Raw genomic sequence first — 26,356 nt, 5'->3', positions numbered from 1 at the left:
TCCCTCCCTCAGGGCTTCCATTACCATTTGTTTGAGCAGAGCCCCTCGCAGGGCATCCACTATCTCTCTACTTCTTGTAGATTTCACAGAAGGGATTCTCCAGTCTACATCCGGCAGATTAGTCTCCAACGATCACCACTTCTCCCTTCTTTCCCACCTTTTGGTTGTCTTCGACCAGATCTCTGTCCAGTTCTTCTGATTGAGTCGAAGGCCTGTAAACCACTCCAGTAAAAATGGATGCACCATCAGTTGCTTGGATAGTGTTTTGGCATAAGAGCTGCTCCCTCCCCCTTTTCTGTCCTCTCTGTCCTTCCTTAACAAGTTATAGCCAGGTATGATCTGGTGGTCAGTTGCCCCTGGGCTTGGAACCCAGAACATTGAGCCAGTGGTCCTTTCTGACACCACATACAATGACCCTGTTTGTGTCCATTGATGTAGTCTCTCTTGTCTTTCTCTCTTTATTTGAAGACTGCCTGTAATCCCTCTGTGGCTGCTTGTCTTCAGAGAAATGGTAATTGCTTTCCTGTAGTTCTCGGACAGCCATATAGTGAGCCACACTGTTCACCTGCCGCCTCGTTGGAGCTCTTCTGACTCGAAAGAGCAACAGGTCTAACACTGTGTTGTAATCCCTTGCATACTCAAAAGCTTTCCTAGAAAGCTTAGGATATGTGACTTCTCAGTGTGAAGACTTTGGGGGAGCAATCTTACGACTGGTCAGATATTTAGGGGAGACTGCTTGCATAGGAAAGATTCTACTCTTGTAGCTCATCCTGAGGGATGTTACTGGAGGAGAACTTGAACTTGTATACTGTACTAGATATACTCTGTCATTTTTAATTGGTTTTGTTCACAGCTAGCTGATATTCTCATCTAGCCATTATTACATCTTAGAAGTTTGTTCTGTTTGTATTTTATTTGTTAATTTATCCAGTTTACTAATTAACTTTATAAGCGGTATAATAAGGTTTAATAAAATGAACCCCCCCCCCCCCAAACCTGTAAATGATGGGATGCAGGCTTTATGACTTGTAATTAAAAGTATGAAGACCAGGCATCAAATCAAGCTTGATTTTTGACCAAAAAACACATAAGGGGATAAGAACATAAGAAATTGCCATGCTGGGTCAGACCAAGGGTCCATCAAGCCCAGCATCCTGTTTCCAACAGAGGCTAAAACCAGGCCACAAGAACCTGGCAAGTACCCAAACACTAAGAAGATCCCATGCTACTGATGCAATTAATAGCAGTGGCTATTCCCTAAGTAAACTTGATTAATAGCAGTTAATGGACTTCTCCTCCAAGAACTTATCCAAACCTTTTTTTAAACCCAGCTACACTAACTGCACTAACCACATCCTCTGGCAACAAATTCCAGAGCTTAATTGTGCGTTGAGTGAAAAAGAATTTTCTCTTGATTAGTCTTAAATGTGCTACTTGCTAACTTCATGGAGTGCTTCAGAAGCAGCATGAATGCGAATGAACACACAAAAGCAATATATAGAAGGGTTTATATTCTGGGTTTGAAAGTACTAATCATTTTAGATTATTACTTTATTCATACATGCTTTATAGTATTAGTTTGATACTAGCTGTAGCAAATTTAGACAGGTCAGATTGCTCTGCCCTGTTTTGCAAATGATCATTAAAATGTACTTTCAATTTTCTAATGTGGATTAGAACTGAACTGGTTAGTTTATACATGCCAGACCAGTTACTGAATCTTTTTTGGTATGAACCGCATCCAAACTGGAGTGCAACAAAAAAATCTAATGGTTTGAGACCCTGATAAAGACTAAATAGTGCTTATGATTTTTAGGGATTCTTATTTTGCAAGGCTTGGGGGAAAATGGACTCTTAAGCTGATGCAGTTCTAACTTCGTTCTGTCCATAGTTGCAGCAGTACATTGAATTCAATAGTTTCCAGAGCCTACAACTCTGTGCCGGCATGAGTCTTCTAAATAAAATTCCCCCAAGACTGTAAGCCCTAAAAATAAGATGCACATGATTGGTGTGTGCCAACTTTTGAAAGAAGTAAAATTATTTTGACAAGATGGTCCTAGATAGAGAATAGCAGTGTTGGGACATGTATGAAGAAGTTGAGTTCGAGAAGAAAAGCATATGGCTTTCCGAACAGTTGAGCCATCGCATTCAGAGAAACTTTGATGCTTATAAGCCAGTAGTGGATAATGGGGGAGAGGGGCTGCAACTCAAATAGATGACTAGCCATTACAACATGATTGATATGTGAAGTGAGGACAGAAGTGGAAAAAACAAAAGGGAAACCAGAGTAGGCAACCAAAATGATAAAGGACATGTAATGCCTCCCCTATGAGGAGAGGTTAGGGCTGTTCAGCTTGGAGAAGAGATAGCTGAGGGGGGATATGATAGAGGTGTATAAAATCATGAAAGGACTTGAACGGGTAAATGTGAAACGGTTATTTACTCTTTCGGATAATACAAGCACTAGGGGGCACTCCATGAAGTTAGCAAGTAGCACATTTAAAACAAATAGCAATTTTTTTTTCCCCCTCAACACAAGCTTTGGAATTTGTTGCCAGAGGATGTGATTGAGGCAGCTAGTGTAGTTGGGTTTAAAAAAGATTTGGATAAGTTCCTGGAGGAGAAGTCCATTAACTGTTGTTAATCAATAGGGAATAGCCACTGCTTGTTGCAAGCATTAGTAGCATGGGGTCTCTTTAATGTTTGGGTACTTGCCAGGTTCTTATGGCCTGGATTGGCCACTGTTGGAAACAGGATACTGGGCTTGATGGACCCTTGGTCTGACCCAGTATGCTCTTAAGTTCTAATGTGAAAGGGCAGAAATTTAAATAGGAAACTTTTTAATATGAAGACCTACATTGTTTTAATTCTTAGGTCAGCCAATGAGAAGCAGCGCTCCTCGTCCACCCAGCAACAGAGCAGCCTGGGAAGGGTAAGGTTACATTTGAATGCAGAGCTTATGTTGCGGTGTCTGACTGATCTCACCTTTTGGGATGGTTCTGCATAAACCCTGCAATGCCTCCCTGTTATTTTCTTAGTATTGATGGATTTTTATTTTCACTGACTCTCTATTTAAAGCATAGCGAAACTGAGCCAGTAAAAGCATAACGGGATATTGGACAAGCAGGATGTCTGCCCTCAGACACGGGGGTGACATCATCGGGTGGGGCCTGCACGGAGCTTTCATCTCAAAGATTCTACTGAGCATGTGCAGCCGGCCCTAGGCAGAGTCCTTCCATCTCTTCTTTTCCGCGCTTGTGGAGCTTGTGCTCTTTTTTTTATCAGAATACGTTGTTTTCACAATATTCAGCTTTGCTCTCTTAAAGTTTGTAAGTGATTTTTTTCTGGAGCTGCAGCTTTGTTTTCTGGTAGTTTTATTCTTTTTTCCAAATGTCTGCCCGCCGCATGGTGGGTTCTCCCCTGTGCAGTCTGACAGTGTTGTTCAAAAAAAAAAAAATGCTCCCTCAAATTTTTGTCTGTCCTTTCTTTGCTCTGTCTGTTTTATTTTTTTCCACGGTGCTGACAGGACTGGACTGTGCTATCCGGTGATCTATGTAGGCCACTGAGCCTGGGGACTCGCCTGAGTTCTACCCAAGCTGGAGTTCCATGGTGGTTCGCCAATCACTCGGCATCAGTGAATTCAGATGGTGGAAGGATCGAGAATCATGCTGTTCCTGTGGGGTGGAGAGCTCATCCTCCCCATGTCGCGTGGAAAATCTCCACCAGCGGGAGCCCTGGATGTCATTGCCAGCCTTGGCAATGCACTCTTCCTGGGGGAGAGAGTGAGCGGAGCCTGGGCTAGCAGCTTGCTGCTGCACTTCGATGCCATGCCCATGAATGGCTACCCATTTACAGTTGTGACCAGTGCACTGTTCGTCCGACGCATCGATGTCGGGACAGCGTCTGGGACAGGCCCATCTTGGAATACCATGGTCACCTTGACGCTATTAAGGTCCAGGCTTACCCTCTTTGTGTCGAGGTGCGTGACCACCCACAGTGCCACGGTGGCATCAGTGGAACTGGACTCTTGCTGCACCAGTTTGGGCCTCGATGCCATGGTGCTGTGATGCAGCGCACCCGATGACAGTGCCTTCTATGCACTCGATGTCACTGTGCCCTTGATGCACTTGATGACTTGGTGTCCTCGGTGCCCTCTGCACTAGATGGCACGGTGCCTTCAGTGCACTCAATCCCTCGGCATGGTGCACTCGGTGCACTTGATGGTTCGTTCCCTGTACATAGAAACAAAGAAATTATGGCAGAAAAAGACCAGTCGGCCCATCCAGTCTGCCCAGGAAGCTCCCATACTTATTTTCCCATACTTATCTGTTTCATCAACCACCAGGTTCAGGGCCCTTGTTGGGTAACTGTTTGATTCAAATTTCCTGCCACCCCCTGCCATTGATGCAGACAGTAATGTTGGAGTTGTATCAAAGGTGAGCATAAGGCTTAATGGTTAAGGGTAGTGACTGCCACATCAAGCAAGTTACCCCGATGCTTGTTTACCCAGACTGCACAGATCAATGCCTTGTTGGTTGTTGTCTGAATGTAAATCCTCTTTCCACATTTCTCCCAGATCAGTCCAGGGTTTTGCCTCCCTTCCAGCAGATGGAGAAAGAGAGAGTTTTGCAAGCACCCCCTCTTAACTCTGTGTGCGACCTGCAGCTCCTCAGTATTTCTCTGTCTCCAGCAGATGGAGGAGGTGCAAAACCTGCAGTTCTGTACCTAGAAAAAAAAAAAACTCAAGAAAAGAAGAAAAAGGGAAGATTTCCTCCCAGGAGGATGGCAGGTCCTGATGGGACCATCCTTCCTTGTAGTAGGATACAACGAGCAGGGCTTGGGGACCCCAAAATTGCTCTAGCTGTCGCGCCAGGGGTGAAAGCTAGTGATCTGGCTCTTTCCCCTTCAGCAAGGATTTTTGGAAGCCTCTGCCTCCATTCAGGGAGGTGCACTTTTTAGTGTTTTCTCAGTAAAGTTGATTAAAAAAAAAACAGGAAGCTGTCGGAGCAGTATTTTTTTACTTTTGACTCTCCTGGTCTCATAAGGCGGCAGGACGGAGATGGAGGCAGGTACCTGAGGCGGCTCCCGGTCCAGGGCTCGCAGAGCCGTGCTGCGAACGAGCCGATGCTCCACATCAGGGAGCACTGCTCTCGGCTTTCTAGGGCCGGCAGATTTCAAGCTGCCTCTCCGGTGGGGAGGGCTCTTTGCGGGTGACTGCTGTGGCGTTACCAAAGCAGCGGGAGCCTGGTAGGTCACAGGCTGCTTCCAAAAGAGCGGTCGACCTGTTCCCACTGAGTGCGGGAATGGCAGCCATTTTGAAATCATTCACAGGTGCTGAAGGGAGAGCGGCAGGGGGCGGGGATCTGCTGCCAACGCTGTCTTTGGCTGATTCGAGCCATGGAGGGGCAGGCAGGGGGGGCATCCTGATCTCCTGGTGGGGATGAGCAAGATTCCTTTCCCTTTTCTCCAGATTTTATTTTGTTAATGCATGAAGTGTATCTGGCCCAGAGGGCCAAAGGGTGCTGCTACCTCAAGCGCAGGCCTTGTGTGAAAACAACGTATTCTGATAAAAAAAAAAAAAAAAAAAGAGCACGAGCTCTACAACTGCAGAAGAGACGGAGGGAGGGGCTCTGCCTAGGGCCGGCTGCACATGCTCAGTAGGGCGCGCTGAAAGCTCTAGAATCTTTGAGATGAAAGCTCCGTGCCGGGCTCCACCTGATGATGTCACCCCCGTGTCTGAGGGCTGACATCCTGCTGTCCTCGGGGAACACCTGTTACAAGTAAGAAACTCTGCTAATCAAAGCAAGGAGATATTTACCATAACCATCTATGAACTATGCCTACCAGTCCTGACTTGTATTAAAACCATGACGTATCAACCTTCCCATTACCTGACTGCTGTCGTGACATCAGACAGACTGAAATTCAGTTCGTTATTTGTACAGTAGCTGAGTGTAAAAAGGCAGTGAGTAGACTAGGCAGATCTAAAAACCCCCTTCCCACTGGACAGTTCTGAAGAAAAGCAACTATCCTTGTTAATTGCATATGCTTTTCTTTTCCTGAGTTTGGCTTTTTTCTTTTTAGCTCCAACAGAGGGCGCCAGCATGGTGAGCGTACACCAAGAACTCAAGCTCCAGTGTTACCAGCATCTGCACCGGTCTATGTGCCTCCACCTCCATTGTTCCCGCCACCTCCTCATGGCCTCCCACTCCCTCCAGGTGTACCTCCACCTCAGTTTCCGCCTCAGTTTCCCCCAGGTCAGCCTCCACCTGCTGGGTACAATGTACCACCTCCAGGATATCCTCCAGCCCCTGCAAACATATCTGCACCATGGGTGGCCCCAACTGTACCACAGGCAGCCATTACAAACACCATACCTGCTCCAGCACAAGCACCGCCTCTGTCCAGAGAGGAATTTTACAGAGAACAGCGCAGACTCAAAGAAGAGTGAGTGTCTGATTAAGGCTTCTATTGCAGAGTCTCTGTAATGGGATATTTTACATTTACAGAATTACAAGGAATACTGTCAGTCTGCTCCTGAGTTATGACATGTTATCATTTGGTAAAAAAAATTGCAAATTCCACTGGTATCACCTTATTTGTATCTTTTTCTAGTGAATTAACTCCAGCAATGGTGTTCAGTAGAGCATGGTAGTAAGAATGTAAGACTGATGTGCACCCATCAGGAGAGAGACCTTAAAGTGATCCTATCTGATGATCTCAAGATACTAGCCAAAGCCAGATGCATAGTGAGCGGTTTAACCATTAGAAAAGAGGTGTTAATTCCTCTATATGGGTCATTAATAAGACCATAACTGGAGTATTCTGTCCAATTCTGGAAACCATGAGGTAGATATTGAGCTACTGTGCAACTTGGCTAATTAGCTGGATAAATGTATATTCAGCAGCCTCACTGCTGAACATACCCAGCTATCCTAAAGTTAGCCAAATAAGTGTATCTGGCTAACTTGAGCAGGCTTAGCTGGATAAATTGTTATCCGTTCAGCAGGGCTGGATATTCAGCAACTGCTACTAAACATAACTTATCCTGCAAAGTAGTGCTGAATATCGCTGTCTATATCTCCAAAAGGATATAGATGGAGTAGAGACAGTCCAGAGAAGGGCTACCAAAATGGTGCAGGGTCTGCATCAGGTGGCCTATAAAATGAAACATATATACCCCCTAAAGGAGAGAGAGATGATGTGATAAACATTGAAATATCTCAAAGGTAAAAATTGCTGCTGTTACTACTAATCACTTCTATAGCATTACTCGATATGAATAAATCTCATGAAAATGTATGCTAAAAAACGTGGCTTAAGAGTATGTTGTCCCAAATCTCTCCTCCTATGCTCTGCAGACCAAAATATGTTACAAAAGTGCTGAAACAATCCAAAGATGGAAAAAAAAAAAAAAAAGGTCCCTTTCATAAGAGTCCTGACGCATGCGTTTCGATGAACAAAATCATCTACTTCACAAAATCTTGAGTGGAAATCCAAGGAGACTTGAAAACGTTCTATATCAGTGCGATCACCACCTCTCATTCAGCAGTGAGCTCTGGGACCAGAATACAAAAATGATATTTTATTAAAGTTTCCAAATGGTGGGAAAATGCAACCTATTCTGATAGGTCAAAACTAACCAATAAGAGCATCATTTAACTAGCTAAGGCACTTTTATTAAAAAGAAAACAAAAAAAACCATTCAAGGGTACATCATTAACTTCAAAAGGGGAACAATAAGTGGGCACATGTTGATTTAGAAATTTATTTTATTTATTTATTTGTTTTTATATACCGACATTCGATCGAGATATCACATCGATTTACATAAAACTGAACGAGTAAGGCAAGAATTGCTTATTTTACATTGTAACATTGTAACTAGTGAAATGGAAGAAGATACACATTGTAACTAGTATGATAGAGGAAGATACACATTATCTTAGAACATTATAAGATTACAACTTGGATATAAAGTTTTGGCTTTAAGATTATCTTATAAAGATACACTTTATCTTAGAACATTATATTATAACATTATATTATAAGAACACATTATCTTAGAACATTATAAGATTACAACTTGGATATAAAGTTTTTTATAAATAATAAAAAATGACTGGATACCGGAACTGAATCAACAGATCACTCAGTCAATTTTGACCAGATGTTTGGCATAATATATTATCCCAGGACAAGCAGAATAATAGTCCTCACATATGGGTGACATCATCGCTGGAGCCCTGTACGGAAAACTTCTGTCAAAGTTTCTAGAAACTTTTGACTGGCACACTGAGCATGCCCAGCATGCCATGATCCCTGCAGCCACAGGGGTCTCCCTTCAGTCTCTTTTTTTTCGCGTTGCTGTAAGCCTCGCGTAATAGGAGCTCTGTGAGTTTTTCTCACCAATTTTCCTTAGGGGAAAAAAGCACATTTTCTGTCAAAAAACCATATTTGGGTCTTCCTTCAACATCTCGTTCAGTGAGTACTAAAATTCTTGGCATTTTTTGTCTGTTCTTGTTACCTCACTCGGTATCCGCGGGCCACCGACCATTACCCGGCCTTGATTCAACTATGGCCACCGGTTTTAAAAAATGTCAGAGTTGCCCCCGAACGATGTCCATAACAGATCTGTGTACTTTGCCTGGGATCAGGCCACAATGTCCGAGCATGTTCTACCTGTGCTCAAATGACGCCAAAGGGCAGGCATGCCCGATTAGATAAGATGCAGGAACTTTTCAAAAACACAACTCCATCGACATCTTCACAACCGTCACCGAGGAAAAGTCCTGCCTCCTCTGAAAAACATCAAGGAAAGAAAAGATCCGGTGAACATCCGTCTCCGGCCCCTTCGGGATCGTCAATCGCATCGTCCTCTATGTCAACTAAGGAGCATCGAGAGAAGTGACGACATTATCATCTCACAAGAGCACCGGTTGCCGCATCGGCATCGATGGACATCGAGCCAATGACGAAGCGGGTCCCGGGTATAAGAGCCGTCATGCCCCTCTGTACCTGAGACACCGAGGCACTCTCCACTGGAATCAGTGTTAGTCTGTGCCACCACATTCAAATGTGGAAGAGCCAGTAGCGCCAGTCTATCCTTCCCCAGTGCCAGTGTAACCTGTCCCGGTTTCCAGGGAAGAAGTGACTTCCATGATTCAGCAGGCTGTCACCAAGGTTTTTCAAAAACTACAACCTACACAGACATCGACACCGGAAACGCTGGTGCTGGCTCCTGTGCTCAGCAGACTCGATGCCTTAATCGGTGCCTTTCCACAGCCTGCACAGTCGATGGATCCTCCGTTGACTCCTTTCATGCTATCGATGCCAAAGGACCCACTGATACTTCCAACTATACCTATACCAGGTTCATCAGAAGAAGATGCAGAGAACTCCGATCCTTTACCAGGTCCATCGGGTTTGCAAAAACCCCATAAACCATCGATGCCCTCGATTCCAGGTCCGTCGATACCCTCTCATCCTCATCAATTCCTGTCGATGCCATTCGATTCTCCATCGATGCCAAAACATATCCCAAGAAAATCATCAAAATCTACATCGATGCCAAAGCGTCCTTGTCCACAGGATCCACTGAATCCACCAGGGTCATCTTTCCAACGCCACTACAGCCCGTGGGAGGACGTGGACACAGACACGGATATTGAAGACCTTGCATCTGAACCTTCTCCACCAGAGGAAAGAAGGAAGTCCCCGCCAGAGGACCTGTCTTTCTCAAATTTTGTCAAAGAAATGGCAGATACCATTCCTTTTGAATTGGTGACTGAAGAAGACACTGGAGGTTCTACAGTTTGTAGACGCTCCAAAGGAGGTCATGGCCATTCCAATCCATGAGATCTCCAACATCGGTTATGGGAGCATCCCTGTTCTGTGTCACCAGATAACAGACGGACGGATGCAACGTACCTGATACAACATACTCCAGGTTTTCATAAACCACAACTGCCCCACCAGTCAGTCGTCATAGAGTCAGCGCAGAAAAAGGCAAGGAAGCAAAAGCCTCACTCTTCTGCCCCTCCAAGGAAAGATCAAAATTTCTGGATGGATTAGGACGAAAGATCTTCCAGGGGTCTATGCTTGTGTCCCGTATTGCGGCATATCAATTATATATGACACAATATCAGCGAAATCTGTGGAAGCAGATACAAGACATGGCTGATACTCTTCCTCAGCAACAACAAATAGCACTCAGTGCCCTTGTGCAGAAAGGTATGGAGTCAGGCAAGCACGAAGTACGAGCAGCCTATGATTCTTTTGAAACCTCCTCTCGTATGTCTGCTGTTGGCATCAGTGCAAGATGGTGGGCCTAGCTAAAGGCTTCAGACTTAAGATTGGAAGTCCAGGAAAGACTAGCAGATCTCCCATGCAATGGAGACAATCTTTTCGGAGAAAAGATTCAAGACACACTCTCCCAATTAAAAGAACACCATGAAACGCTCCGTCAGCTTTCCAAGTTGCCACCAGACCAACCTCCCTCGATGAGAAGACCCACCAGAAGGGATACCAGAAGGCCTTTTTATATACCTTGTAGGTACTATCCTCCGGCATCCAATACTTGTCCTTTCCGCCCAACACACAGAGGACGTCCACGTCAGCCAAAGCAAGTAAAAACTCAACCACCTCCGCAGACTGCACCTGCATCTGGTTTTTGAGTACATCTCCAGAGAACAGATCTACTTTCGTCAACCCAAACGTTCACCTTCCTGTTGGAGGCCGGCACCATTACTTTGTACACCATTGGAGCCTTATTACCACAGATCAATGGGTATTGGCCATTCTAAACTGGGGATACTGCCTCAAATTCATGACGATACCCCCGGATTCCCCACCCACTACACTGTGGAGAACCAACGTCGTAACATCTCAACTTCGACTAGAACTCTCTTCCCTGCTGGCTACTAGGGCTGTCGAATCCATTCCCCAGTCTCAACAAGGCAGAGGGTTCTACTCCCGCTATTTCCTAATTCCAAAGAAAACAGGAGGTCTCCGCCCCATATTAGACCTCCGCAATCTCAACAAATTTCTTCAAAAAGAGAAGTTCTGGATGGTATCCTTGGGAACCATCCTTCCCCTACTACACCGAGGAGTTTGGCTCTGTTTTCTTGTCTTCAAGACGCCTACGCTCACATCCCCATTTCCCCACAACAACGAAAGTATCTACGATTCGTAGTGGGAAAAAGACATTTCCAATACCGAGTCCTACCATTCGGACTGGCCTCAGCACCTCAGGTGTTCACAAAATGTCTAGCAGTAGCTGTGGCACATCTAAGAAAAAACAGCATTCATGTTTTTCCCTATCTAGACGATTGGCTAATCAGGAGTCCATCCAGACTGGAAACTCTAGCTGCCTTGGAAAACACCATAAGACTGATGCATTCCCTGGGATTCCTGATCAACTATCCAAAATCCCATATGAACCCATCTCAACTCCTCACTTTCATCGGAGCAGACCTCAACACCACAGTCACAAAAGCTTTCCTTCCAAGCAACCGTGCGAACAATCTAGCACATCTGGCAAACTCTCTCATCAACTGCGAGTTTGCATCTGCCCATCAATTTCTTACACTACTAGGCCACATGGCATCTACAGTCCACGTTACCCCTATGGCAAAGTTAGCCATGAGAAGGACTCAATGGACTTTGAAATCTCAGTGGATCCAAGCTCTTCAGCCACTGTTGTCCCTAATACGGGTCACCCACTAGTTACGTCTCTCGCTCCGCTGGTGGACAAACCAGCCTGCCCTACGAACTGGTCTACCGTTCCAGAAACCGGCTCCTCAAGTCACATTGACCTCGGATGCCTCCAACTTGGGATGGGGAGCTCACATCAAAAACCTTCAGACACAAGGTACGTTGTCTCCGCTCGAAAAGAAGTGCCAAATCAACTTTTTGGAACTACGGGCAATACAATATGCCCTTTATGCCTTCAAAGACTGCCTATCACACAAGACTGTGCTGAAACAGGCAACACAGTAGCAATGTGGTACATAAACAAACAAGGAGGCACAGGCTCTTATCTGCTATGTCAAGAGGGAGTGCAGATTTGGGCCTGGGTTCTCGAGCATTCTATGCATCTAAGGGAGACTTATCTGGCAGGCATACAAAACGTCCTAGCGGACAATCTCAGTCGACGTTTCCATCCCCACGAATGGTCTCTGGATCCCTGTGTAGCAAGTAAAATCTTTCAACGCTGGGGTCGCCCAACCATAGACCTCTTTGCGTCCAAACTGAACTACAAACTGGAAAAGTTCTGCTCCCTCCACAGCCGTCGACAAATGTTCCTCAGGGACGCCTTTGCTCTCCCCTGGAACACAGGCCTCTCCTATATGCATATCCTCTGATTCCCCTCATATCCAAAACTCTCGTGAAGCTACAGCAGGACAGAAGGTCAGTGATCCTCATAGCCCCCTATTGCCCTCGACAGGTATGGTTTCCCAATCTCCTTGACCTCTCAATCAGAGAACCAATTCGCCTGTGCACAGCACCCACTCTCATAACTCAGAACCAAGGCATGTTGCGCCATCCCAACCTACCAACCTTTGCCCTAACAGCGTGGATGTTGAAAGCTTGATCCTCCAACTCCTCAATCTTTCAACTCAAGTCTCTGAGATTCTTGTAGCTTCACGAAAGCCTTCCACATGTAAATCTTACCGCTCCAAGTGGACTAGATTTACCAAGTGGTGCACTCAAAAAGGTATTGACCCTTTTTCATGCCCCACTCCTTCCCTATTAGACTATCTGTACCACCTCTCAAATTCTGGTCTCCAGACTTCTTCAGTACGTGTACACCTGAGTGTACACGTACCAAAATGATAAAGGGGATGGAACAGCTCCCCTATGAGGAAAGGCTGAAGAGGTTCGGGTTGTTCAGCTTGGAGAAGAGATGGCTGAGGGGGGATATGATAGAGGTCTTTAAGATCATGAGAGGTCTTGAGCGAGTAGATGTGACTCGGTTATTTTCACTTTTGAATAATAGAAGGACTAGGGGGCATTCCATGAAGTTAGCAAGTAACACATTTAAGACTAATTGGAGAAAATTCTTTTTCACTCAATGCACAATAAAGCTCTGGAATTTGTTGCCAGAGGATGTGGTTAGTGCAGTTAGTGTAGCTGGGTTCAAAAAAGGTTTGGATAAGTACTTGGAGGAGAAGTCCATTACCTGCTATTAATCAAGTTTACTTAGGGAATAGCCACTGCTATTAATTGCATCAGTAGCATGGGATCTTCTTAGTGTTTGGGTAATTGCCAAGTTCTTGTGGCCTGGTTTTGGCCTCTGTTGGAAACAGGATGCTGGGCTTGATGGACCCTTGGTCTGACCCAGCTTGGCAAGTTCTTATGTTCTTATGAGTGCCATAGCATACCACAAGGGAATAGGGGATACCATAATAACTGCACAACCCCTAGTAAGTCGCTTTATGAGAGGTTTGCTTCAACTTAAGCCTTCCATTCGACCACCGGCTACTGAATGGGACCTAAATGTAGTGCTTGCAAAGCTCATGCGATCCCTCTTTGAGCCTTGCTGTGAAATTTCTTACATGGAAAGTATTTTTCCTCGTAGCCATTACCTCTGCCAGAAGGTTCAGTGAGTTACAAGCCCTTGTCACATACTCACCCTACACAAGGTTCCTGCATGACCGGGTGGTCCTTCGTACTCATCTCAAATTCCTTCCTAAAGTGGTAACGGATTTTCACCTTAACCAATCCATAGTCTTGCCTGCTTTCTTCCCAAGGTCCCACTCTCACCAGGGCGAGAGAGTTTTACACACCTTGGACTGTAAGCATGCACTAGCTTTTTATCTGGACTGCACTGCAGTCCATAGGAAATCCAACCAACTCTTTTGACAAAAATAAGCCAGGAGTTGCAGTGGGCAAACAAACTCTCTCCAACTGGCTTAGCAGACTGTATCAAATTCAGCTATGAAAAATCAGGCCTTCCTCTCCAGGGGCGAGTAAAGGCGCCCTCAGTAAGGGCTATGTCCAACATCAATAGCACACTACCGCTCAGTGCCAATTGCTGATATCTGTAAGGCTGCAACTTGGAGTTCTCTACACACCTTTGCAGCTCATTACTGTTGGACCAAAGAAGGGCAACAAGATTTCAGCCTTTGGCCAATCTTGTCTTAAGAACTTGTTCCCAGTTCAATACCCAACTCCTTCCAATCCAACCTGCTGTGATTTCAGGCTGCCTCAATTTTTCCAACATTGCACCAGTTGTTGTGCCTGTTGCACAAGTTGTGCACTGTTGGTCCAAGACAAATATGACTGTAGTTTGCTAATCACCCATATGTGAGGACTATTATCCTGCTTGTCCTGGGATAAAGCAAAATTGCTTACCTGTAATAGGTGTTATCCCAGGACAGCAGGATGTAGTCTTCACAAAACCCACCCGCCATGCCCCAGAGTTGGGTCTGGTACATTTTATTTTTTCGCTCGCACTTATTGCTACAAATGAGACTGAAGGGAGACCCCTGTGGCTGAGAATATCATGGCATACTCGGCATGCTCAGTGGGCTCAGTGTGCCAGTCAAAAGTTTCTAGAAACTTTGACAGAAGTTTTCCGTACAGGGCTCCATCGATGATGTCACCCATATGTGAGGACTATATCCTGCTGCCCTGGGATAACACCTATTACAAGGTAAGCAATTTTGCTTTAACTAAAAGTCTAGAATGCATCGCACCTATAAATCTGTAATTGCCAAGAAACTTGAATAAGGCCCCTTGGTTTTCGTAAGATTTAAGAGCCAATTTGAAAAGTGTTAGTGTAAATTAAAGAATGAGGAGAATCCTTATTCCCTGTACATACCCGAATCAGTCCAGGACAGCTGGGTTTTGCCTCCTCTCCAGCAGATGGAGACAGAACAAAACTTTGCGGACTCTGTCCTCTATACCCCTGAGGTGCCAGCTAATGTCTCTCAGTATTTTTCTGTCTCCAGCAGATGGTGGAGGTGCAAAGCCTGGTGTCTGGTGTTATAAATCTGTAATTGCCAAGAAACTTGAATAAGGCCCCTTGGTTTACTCAAGATTTAAGAGCCAATTTGAAAGGAGTTGGTGTAAATTAAAGAATGAGGAGAATCCTTATTTAATGCCTGACTTTCTGAATATCAGGGTTTAGAAGACCTGAAGGAAAAAAGCCTACTATGATGATAAGATTCAAGAAGCTGGAAATTTCCCTGAGTAAATCTTCAATACAGTAAAATATTTAACTCATGCACACTCTGGGTCCCGTTACCTTGAGAAAGAGTCTTGGATTGTGAGAAACTTAGTGTTCTTTCATAAGAAAATTCCTAATCTGACTAAAAAATGTGATTGTTACACTCAAGAGCAGATTTCAGCTAGAGAATATTTGTCAGGATATTTTTGCTCCTGTCACTAAAACGGAGATCTGGAACCGTTTAGCAGCATAGGCAGAATACGTTGTCCACTCAATCTATGTTCTTGTATAATTATGAAAGGACTAAGAGAGGAGTTAGCTACTCCCTTAGCAATTCTGATTAATCTTTCTGTCTTAGAAGGTTATCTTCCATCATCTTTAAAACGAGTTTTCCCTTTTGGATGGATTTTAGATTCCAGTCTTATCAAAAGAAAAGCTCAAAACCTGTGATTTCAGAAAAGGAGGAGAGGGTGAAAGGTGCCAGGGTAGAGGAACAAAATGGGGGGAGAAGAAGGTAGAGGTGACCTGGTTGAGAACATGAGACTAATTTTGTATAACTTGTCATGAAAGTAGTCTGCTATAGCTTGGGCAGAGTGTGAAGTGGGCGGGGAGGCAAAAATACTTTGAGGAGGGTATTGAGTGTGACAAAGATAGCGAGAGTTTGTCAGATGGACTTAGTAGTCTTGCATGGCAGGTGCAATAGCAAACTGGAACAAGGTCAGCATGAATTTGAAATGTATGAAGTTGGCATTGGATTTTGGCCAGTCATTTTTCAGAACAGGCACAGGAGTGTAGGAATTGAGTTCTGGGAGTGAACCAAAGCTGCAAGTTGGTGCGCCTTACAGGACAGATAAGGGAAAGGGGCAAGGGCCTCTAAAATAGTATCGTAGTGTAAGAAGAAACTGCCTCATCAACTGATTCAGTGTAATGGAGAGGATATAAGGATCGACAGCCTGGAGATTCCTGGTGGTGGTGATTGGACGAGGCTATGGAGGAGGATAGTTTAGTGTGAAAATTATCAAATGATGGTCTGAGAGGGGAAGAATTGAGATGGAGAAGACTGAGACAGCAGTTGTAAGAGAGGATTAGGTCAAGGTAGGGGCAGTAGAGCAGAATTAGAGATCAAATGAGGAGGTTAAGGCAAGGTGTTCTGAGGCATGAGAGTCAGCATGGAGGTTAAAGTCCCCAAGAATAGGGGAAGATGGTTCAAGGAAGAAGGAAAGTCTGTGTGAGAGAAGGAGGGGGTTTATTAGGGGGTTGATAAATGACAGCTACTCAGAGAATTAGTGGATGAAAAGGCAGATGGATTGGATCTCAATGGAAGAAAGTGGCATTGAGGTAGAAGGAAGGGGTTGACACTTAACAGGACGAGAGCAGCAGTCCAACACCACCAGCACAACCTACTGTGCAAGGTGCATGGAAGAAAAGATAACCTCCATGACAGAGAGCAGCAAATGAAACAAATCTTCGGGGAAAGTCAAGTCTCAGTCAAGGCAAGAAGTTGAAGCACATGAGAGATGTCATGAATGAAAGCAAGCTTGTTGGAAGTAGAAGATAAGAAGTGCCATGCAGGGTCAGACCAAGATCCATTGAGCTCAGCATTGGTCTGACCCAGTATGAAAATGTCGTGCATTCTTATGTTAGACTGGCTTACTTATTTAGCTTTTCACTATCTGAGGGTTGGCTTTCATCTTGCTTCAAGCTTGATGATATTCGGCCAATTTTGAAGAAACCTTCATTGGGTAGTTTGCCAGCTGACTATAGAACAATTTCAAATCTCAGGTTATCAGTGAAGTGATTGAAAAAGTGACCTGCTTTCAGCTGAGTTCTTCAGTAGTCTTTGTGGCATGATCCGCAGCACTTTGGATTTAGGGCTGGTTTGGAATGGAAACAGTTCTATTAACTCTTGTGAATTATTTTCTTTGTTTGGCTAGAGATGACTTTTCTTCTTGTTGTTTTGGATTTATTTGCAGCCTTCAACATTGTAGATTACAGTATACTGTTAGGCCAGTTAGCTGAATTTGGACTTGGGATAAAAGGTTCTTGTGGCTTAATTTTTTTTTTTCATAAACAAGTTTTTATTGATGGATGCACAACAAATTACAAAAGAACAATACCATAATAGCTCATAGACCATCATTGTTTTCTGTACAAAAAATCCCCCTCTCTCCCCCCCCTGCTCTAAGCATTTCTTCTGTGATCAAAATGAACCGGACCTCAGTCTGTTAACCCAGGTTGCAGTCTCATCCTGGCGTGTATCTGATTATAGTAGAAGACATCAGTGAGGGTGTCGGGCCGGTAGCAGACACATCGAATCCAGTTGTCCATCAGTTTAGTTTTTCTTATCATGAGGGCCTGACGGCGACTGACCCTTTTCGATCACCACACCTTTCTGAAAGTCCCAAGGAGCTTGTGTTTATAGGCCTGGATTTTGGCCATGCGGTAATGGAATTGTAGTCTAGCCAATACTGCTGCCATCAAAGGAGCGTCGCCACGCTTCCACCGTAAGGCTATCTCCAGCCTGGCGGCTAGACCTGTTGACACAACCTCTGTTGAAACCTGTCCAGTTGTGGTGACGGAAAATTTAACAACATTTTAGACCTGCATCCTTTAACCCTGATATCTTTAGCTTGGATTCTAACAGCTGATCACTTGATCCCAGAAGGAGGATATGACTGGGCAACCCCACCACATGTGAATAAAAGATCCCACAGCTCCACAATCCCGCCAGCATTGGCTACTAATAGAGGGGTACATGCAGTGTAACCTGTTGGGGCCCAAATACCAGCGATAAAGCATTTTGAATCATTGTTCTTGGAGCTGTGCAGAAACCGAGCATTTGCTAGCAGACAGGAATATCTGGTCATAAGAACATAAGAAATTGCCATGCTGGGTCAGACCAAGGGTCCATCAAGCCCAGCATCCTGTTTCCAACAGTGGTCAATCCAGGCCACAAGAACCTGGCAATTATCCAAACACTAAGCAGATCCCATGCTACTGATGCAATTAATAGCAGTGGCTATTCCCTAAGTAAACTTGATTAATAGCAGTTAATGGTCCCATGTTTCAAGCTCCAAAATTATGCCTAGATCTGTTTCCCAGGCTTGTATGTGTTTTAGGTTTTTCTAAATGTGTTCCCATTATTAAAGAATATATTTTGGTTATCATCCATCGTGTCTTGATTGATTTGGTACATAAATGCTCAAAGTTTTTCCCAGGGCTAGGGAAGAGGATATTGCAGGAGTTCCCAAAAAATGACGGGCCTGAGAGTAAGCTAAAAAGTCCACCTTTTCTAGCTGGAAGGTGGCCATTAAGGCATCCCTGTTGTGGCTTAAGTTTTTAATGGGGTGCTCCCAAAAAAGTTCAACTGGGAAAAAATGTCTCTAATCCTTGGTTTTAGTATACTTATGGGGTCCTACAAGGTGCGCAATTTTATCATTTATCTGGATCTGATTTGAAAATATTTTATTAGCATTTAAGTTCAATTATTTTATATATGCAGGTAGAGGTCCCATTGGACATCAATCCAGATCAAAAGGCATTTAGTTTAAAATGTTAAGCATACACTGCTGACTGGATGCATAATAGAATCTTATCAGGTTTAATAAAACTGAGCTGTTATGGATTCAAAAGCAAGTATATCAACATCAAATTTACCATTTCTCTTTCATATTCCAGACAAGGTCCTTCCCTCCCCTTAATGATACCAATATTGCCATCCATTTTCTTTGCCCCAAGTTTGAAAAATTGTCCCCTTTTATATCTGCACTACTATTTAAGGAGGATCATAAATTGAAACCTAGGCTTTATAATTGATTCTGCTTTAGTATATTTATTTATCACGTTTTCTATACTGTCACTAGGACATACCATCCTAACGGTTTACAATACATAAAGGTGAGTAACAACAAATATAATCCAGATAAAATTTTTCAATAAATAATATTTTAAAATAGCTAAAATATAAAGCAAACACTAGGTCCTAAAATATCTCATTATAACCAAGTAAAATTGCTAAAAAAATATCAGTAACTTAAATACTAAAATAGACACTAATACTGCGCATTAAAAAACATAAAATAGGTAATAAAAAGTCATAAAACAGGGAATGAAAAGACGTCTTTTTCACTCCGTATAAGCCATGCCAAATAGCCAGGTTTTAAGATCATGTTTAAACCTTTTAAAATTCATTTCGCGCCTCAATTCCTGGGGTAAAGTGTTCCAAAGTTTTGGAAAGGTTGCAAAGGGAAGGCTTTGCAGAACTACATATGGTCCGTCATCTCTGTCCTTATTTGTAATGGGACAGTCTGAAAGGATCATTCAAGCTTTAGTAGGTTCTCAGACTATCAAGTTCTTCACTGAAAGTGGGGCAAGATTGCCACAGGGGCTCAAAGATTTCAGCACTTTGCCCTATGTTGCCTTCCAGTTAAATTCCTTTGCCATTGTAAATTTTACCTCTAATTTCATTTATTAAGAGGTTCTTAAAAACTGACTGGTACATTCTCCTCTTGTGCTCTTTGCTCTTGACATGTCGTGTGTTACTCCTGGCCCAGACTGATTGGCTCCAGGAAAAGATCTTTTTCTTGGATGGGTCTTACCTTGTGGAATGTGTTACCCGTGGAACTCTAGTTAGAATCAGATTATTTTACTTTTTGCTGTCAGCTGAAAGCTTGGGATTTTTAAGGTTGTTTTCCCATGAATTTGCTGTTTTAATTTGAGGACCTTGTTGTTGCTAAGATTTTATTCCGATTACTGTTGTATTATAGCATGGGTTTTAACACAGATCTTACTTATTTCTTTTGTTTTGTATGACTGAATAATTGGATCTGTGCTATATAAAAATCAATTGAAATTGAAATAACACACGTAGTGGAAAGGTGAGGGCATGAGGCTTAGATGGAGTGGTAGATACTTAAAGCAGCCCTCCAGCATCCCAGAGAGCCCTTCTCTTCCATAATTGTATATTTTTCTGTAATTACTTCTAACCTGCTGTATTCACAGGGAAAAAAAGAAATCTAAACTGGATGAGTTTACCAATGACTTTGCCAAGGAGCTGATGGAATATAAAAAGATCCAGAAGGAACGCCGGCGATCCTTTTCTAGGTAATCAAGAGCAAAACATGCTGGGAAAGCTGGCTTATGGAGCTGTTGGCAGGCAGAGTATAAAGAGAATTGTCATGAAGCTTTCAGGCCTTTGATTTCAAAATTCTACAGCACTGATCTGGAAAATTTGCATAAAGATTCACATGATTATGCAAACGTCAGTTTCATATTGGAAACTTTTCACATTATTTTTAAAATATATACAACTACAAAAATCAATAATTTATCAAGTTAAGACATGTTATAAATTTTTAACTGTGAAATGTCACTTTTATTTTGAATTGAAATAGTGCAACCATCCGTTTTAGAATTTCTTGAGAAAGTCCTTGTCATCTTTCTGGGTGTATGAGCTTCTGTATGCCATGCTGTTAATTTCACAGAAAGATGTATACACTTATATTATGGGCAAATAGGAACACACAAAAATAGGGTGAACTAGTTGGAAACATGTCAGCAGTGGACACAAGTCATTGAGGCTTCTATGAATTGAAATTGTCCTCTCTGCCATCTATGGGGACACCACTAGTTTCAGACTTCCAAAACACAAAGAGCTTTGCAGCTGTTGTATGCTGGCCACATATATAGGTGCAAGCACCTGAAATCCCACGAGTGACATCACTACATCCAGGACTTGTATTAACATTATCTTTGATTTAAGAGATGTTTGAGGGATCAAACATTCTGACTGATTTTCTCTATTTACCCCTCTGCTCCTCTTCCTTGTAAGACCAGAGGTGAGGAAGAAGGAACTGGATTATTTTTTTATTTTATTATTTTTATTGTGCCTATCTCTTCTCTGTCTGCTCCAGCCTCACCCTCCTCTCCTGTTCCCTGTAAGCAGTTTGCAACGGTTGGGGCTGAAGCAGTAGCAGAGAGAGAGAGAGAGAGCTAAGAATGAAGGCAGGCACCCTGAAGCTTTCCAAAAATGATTGAATTAAGAGGTGGGGAAGCTTTTTGCTGCAGGTTGTAAATTTTGCAGCAGTTGTGTTTTCTCCCATGGCCACAGAATCATGGGAGCCTGGAGGCACTGTTAAGTGCTGGTGAGTGTAGGTAGTTCATAAAACATTTTCTGGGGATATGCTGCCAAATGCTTTTTTCATACCCTATATTTATATGTGGATTACAATTCTTGGGTTGGCATGTGGTGGTATTTGTGCGAGGTTTTCCATACAATTAATTTGGCACATGTTTGCTTTACAGCAACTAGACATCACCATTATTGTTATATTTGTATTTATAAGCCTCCTAATTCAAAATAAAGACCCTAGGTGACATACAGAAACCAACAATATAAAAATTACCATTCCAAAAATCAACAGAAATTAATAAAATTGTCAAAACCAACAATGACAGAAGACAACATAAATTGTGAACACAATAAAAATGACAGAAAGACAAGATCCTGACTCAGGATACTTATATAAAAAAACAGGGCCTACACACAATTTTGGAGCAACCATGCAACAGGCATTCCACTTAAAATCTGACAGGGAGATGCCTGGTAAGCTTTTTACACTGTATGTACAGAGTGTTCCCAAGTAAACACTAAAATCCCAGAAGGAAAATATTTGAAATATTTTGTTTTGGTTTCCTTTTTTCCTTTTAGATCCAAATCACCATATAGTGGCTCTACTTACTCTAAAAGTTCATATTCCTACTCTAAATCACGATCTGGCTCCTCGCGCTCACGCTCTTACTCTCGATCCTTCAGCCGCTCCCGCTCTCGTTCCTACTCGAGATCACCTCCTTATCCAAGAAAAGGCAGAGGGAAAAATCGAAATTACCGTTCAAGATCACGGTCCCATGGCTATCATCGGTCAAGATCAAGGTCGCCTCCTTATAGAAGGTACCATTCACGTTCCAGATCTCCATTGTATAGAGCTCCATCGCCAAACAAACGGAATGTACCTCCAGTGGAGAATGAGCGAGAATACTTTAATCAGTTCAGAGAGGCTCCTCCCTATGAAATGAAAGCTTACTATGGGAGAGCAGCTGAGCTTAGAGATCCATATGAGAAGGAGCGCTACAGAGAATGGGAAAGCAAATATAGGGAGTGGTATGAGATATACAAGAATTATGGTGCTGGAAATCAGCCCAGACCAAGGTCACCAGTAAGCAGAGAGAGCTTTTCTCCAGACCGTTTTGGCCCACCTCCAACCAGGCGAGAAAATTCTCCCTATGTCCGAAGCCGTAGAGAGGAATATTGCAGTGGGCAAGCTCACCGAAATCGCAACCTTGCTGCTGGAAGCTACCAAGAAAAACCTCCAAACAGAGAAAACCATCCTGTGAAAGATGTTGTGAAATCAAAAGAGAAGGATACTGAAAATCCACCTGGGGACGGGAAAGGAAACAAGCACAAAAAACATAGAAAGAGAAGGAAGGGTGAGGAGAGTGAAAGCTTCCCTAGTGCAGACTTGTTAGAAGGCGTAAGGAAGCCGAGAGAACTGACTGGGGAGGAGACCAAGAACGACTCTGTCCTCATACCTCCAAGCAAGGACGATGCCACACCTGTAAGAGATGAACCTATGGAGGCTGAAGCAATTCCTTTAAAACCCATGTCTGAAAAGGAGAAGAGAGAGAAATTGAAAGCAAAAATAGACAAGACCAAGCGTAAGACAGAAGGAAGTGGCTCCAAGAAAGAAGGTGTTGCAAAACCTGTACGAATCTCCCAAGAGAAAACGTCTGAAGCTGATCCTGAAAAGTCCCCACGGGCTGAGCCACCAGTAAAAAAGGCAAAAGAGGACTCTCAGAAGGGTGGAAACATCAAACAAGATGATAAAGCAACACCTCTCCTTCGCAAAGTTCATCTCAAAACCACAAAAGAGCAGGATCCAAAAGCAGCCAAAGAAGATAAGGTGAAAAAAGAGCATTCTAAAGAAATGAAAGCTGAAAAACCCGTCAAAGAGGAGAAGTCAAAGAAAACTCCCGAGAAAGGCAAAAATATTGATTCCAAATCCGAGAAAAGGAAGAGGAAAGAGGAGAAAGTTTTGGAGGAGCAGGAGCATTCGTCACTTAAGGTTCTGAAAGCAGACCTTACTGAACCGGGAAAAGCCTTGCCAAAGGGAAAATCAGAGACTGAGGGCCCAAAACCCGAGAAGACTCTTGCAAAAGAAAAAAGCTCAGACATTGCACCAGCAAAAAAAATCAAGCTGAACAGAGAGATAGGGAAGAAAATAGTAAGCGGCGAAAGTGTAGCCACAGCAGAAGCTGCAGCTGACAAACCAGAACCAAGTACTGTCAAAGTTAAACAAGAGAAAGGGAAAGGGAAAATGCGACGCAAGCTTCATGCAGCAGATGGCTCCAGCTCCACACTGGTAGATTACACCAGGTGAGAATCCAATTTAAAATGGGTTTTAGGGGAGGATTAGAATATTATTTGGGCTGAGTCTGAATGATGCAGCAGTTTCTCCCACACCTTTGTCAGTTTACTTCCATTTGCTGGGAATATCTAGCTCCATACATAACTAGTAAAAATGTAACTGCTAAAAATAATCATTTGTATTTCTAGAATGCCTTTGCAGTTTTTAGCTCAATGCGGTTTACAGCATTTTTGTTCAGGTAAGATGATTCCATGCCCCAAAGAGCTTATTCTAAGTGGGTACCTGAAGCAAGGGTAGAGAGTGACTTGCCCAAGTCAGTGGGGAAGCAAGATTTGTACTTTGGGTTTCATAGCCCATTGCTCTAAGCACTAGTTTGTACATAGAGAATTTATTATGGATCCCATCTGCTGTGCTAACTGTTTGCAGCAGGATAGCAGTTTTACCACAGTGAAAATATCCTTGCCTGTGATTTTTCTTAGACGTACACTACCTTCATTTATGAAAATCTTGCTACCTTAATGCCTCTGAATCTATTAGCATCAACAGATGCCGTGTAGGCTGAGGTATGTACCTATTACATGAGACAAGTGTGCATCCTCAGTGACACTGTGGTGGCTTACGACCCGTAGTGAATGAAAAATCCCTGCAGATGCATAGAGTTGCCTATTGATTACACAAGGTGCTTTAAAAGTCGGAAGCTTCAGGAATTCCATACATGTAACGCTTTCCTGGGGAGAGGGGCTTTTAGATAACTTTGGCACCCACATTGATTGAAACCTTAAAATGGGAAGAGAATCAAACAAGTGAGTTGTAAGTTTCAATGAACAGAACTAATTGTTTCTTTGGTTTTTTCTTTTTTATTAGCACCAGCTCCACTGGAGGAAGCCCTGTTAGAAAGTCTGAGGATAAGCCAGACATGAAGCGTACTGTGATCAAAACCATGGAGGAGTACAACAACGATATCACAGCCCCAGCTGAAGACGTAATCATTATGATTCAGGTTCCCCAATCCAAATGGGATAAAGATGATTTTGAGTCAGAAGATGAAGATGTGAAATCTTCACAGGCACCTTCCAATTTAGGGAAGCCTGTCAGTGTAGTCAAAAGCATTGGCATGAAGACACCGAACCTTGTAAAACAAAGTGAGAAAGATGTTGATTCCTCAGAAAAGCAAAAGCCATCAAAAGATTCAAGTTCTGAAGGCTCCCAGCATGACATCAAAGCTTCAAAAACACTCCCCACAAATGAAAAGGGGAGAGCTAAAGAAAGAGATCATGCCAGCTCCAGCAAGGAGAAGAGAATCAGCAACCACCAAGAGAAGGAGATCATTCCTGAGCGAACAAATGAACTAAGCAGTCAGAGAAGCCACACTCAGAGACCTGCAGAAAAACATGAAGCAGGCCGCATATCCTCTGTCAAAGACTTCACCCCAAACCGCGACAGAAGGTCTGACCATGAAAGTAGCAGCAGAGACTACTCTGCTTCCAAAAGGCGAGATGACAGGACTGAAGCTGCCAAGAGAAAAGACTCTTCCCCTCGAAATAAAGAATCTACAACTGGACAGAAGAACAAATCCAAGGATGCCCACACTGAGCCGGCCAGAAAGGGAACAGGTGATTTTAAAAGGAGCAGCTATAGTCCCACAAGGGACCGAAGGCAGCATGGTGATTCCAGACGGTCCAATGAACCGAAAATGGAGAAGAATTCAGGCAAAGAGAAGGAGAAACGTGTTTCAGAACCTAGAAACAAGGAGAAAGATTTAAGTGGAAATAAAGAGTCTCATCCAAGGCTTGCATCACCCGAAATGAAGAGTGAGAAGGAGCAAGGTGACAAGGACAGTAGTAAATCAAAGACAGCTGCCAGCCGCTCCTCACGCCTGTCCACTGACCTGACCCGAGAAACAGATGAAGCGGCCTTTGTTCCAGACTACAACGAAAGCGAAAGTGACAGCGATCTGTCTGTAAAAGAAGAGGAGCGAGGCACAAATTCTGGAGACTCCAAAGAAAAGGGGGACAAATGTAAAGAGGTCACAGTGGAGAGAATTGGTGTGGGTGGAAATGGGAGTCCGAGCAGCCCGAGTGTGAGCCCTTCGGAAAGCCAAATACGAAGCCGCAGCAGCAGTGCCAGTTCAGCAGGGAGTCAGGACAGCAAGAAAAAGAAAAAGAGAAAGGACAAAAAGAAACACAAGAAGCATAAAAAACACAAAAAGCATAAGAAGAACGAGTCGGAATCTGAGAAAAGCCAAAAACATAAACACAAGAAGAAAAAATCCAAAAAGAGCAAAGAGAAAGAAAAGGAGAAAGAGGAGCTGAAAGTAAAGTCTTCTGTCTCAGTATGAAATGACAGAGCCAAGTAACTGACTTAATTACTAAGTCATCTGTATTAAATTTTCTTATAATGTAAACAAATTCAAACTTTGTAAATAATGACATGAAAGACCCTGTGCTGCACTTAATATATTGCTGCTTGGTTATTTGATTTTTACATCAGAGCTTTATAAAGTGAAGGTTTTGTACAGAATTGTGCGTTTGTGACCATGTAACATGAGCGGTCCTTGCTAGGGCATTTTCCGTTTTGCCACCATTAGTTTGGGTGGAGTTTACTTTACTGTGAAAGTTTTCACAAAGTTTTTATTTTATTTTTAATTGCCTGGCAGAAAAATATTGATATTGGTTCTAAAACTCTTTGCTTGACTTGCAGAGTGTGTTACAGATCTGTTATGTCGCCTTTTGATTAGAATAAAATGTTTTCAATAAGT

The 26,356-nt window shown here is 43.3% G+C and overlaps 1 protein-coding gene across 1 annotated transcript in view; it reads left to right on the top strand.

The window, feature by feature from the left end:
- RBBP6 (RB binding protein 6, ubiquitin ligase) overlaps nucleotides 1-26,356 on the top strand; it is a 116,861-nt gene extending 90,505 nt beyond the window's left edge. The window contains exons 13-17 of the mRNA XM_029576353.1: nucleotides 2,875-2,932; nucleotides 6,085-6,447; nucleotides 20,177-20,278; nucleotides 21,885-23,606; nucleotides 24,463-26,356. Coding sequence (XP_029432213.1) covers nucleotides 2,875-2,932; nucleotides 6,085-6,447; nucleotides 20,177-20,278; nucleotides 21,885-23,606; nucleotides 24,463-25,936 — 3,719 coding nt within the window. The 3' untranslated portion in view covers nucleotides 25,937-26,356. The remainder of the gene's footprint in view (nucleotides 1-2,874; nucleotides 2,933-6,084; nucleotides 6,448-20,176; nucleotides 20,279-21,884; nucleotides 23,607-24,462) is intronic.

Source organism: Rhinatrema bivittatum, chromosome 14, assembly GCF_901001135.1.
Source record: "Rhinatrema bivittatum chromosome 14, aRhiBiv1.1, whole genome shotgun sequence".
NCBI classification, from domain to species: Eukaryota; Metazoa; Chordata; class Amphibia; order Gymnophiona; family Rhinatrematidae; genus Rhinatrema; species Rhinatrema bivittatum.
The sequence above is the reverse complement of the archived record's forward strand: the minus strand, read 5'-3'. Positions and strand labels throughout refer to the sequence as shown.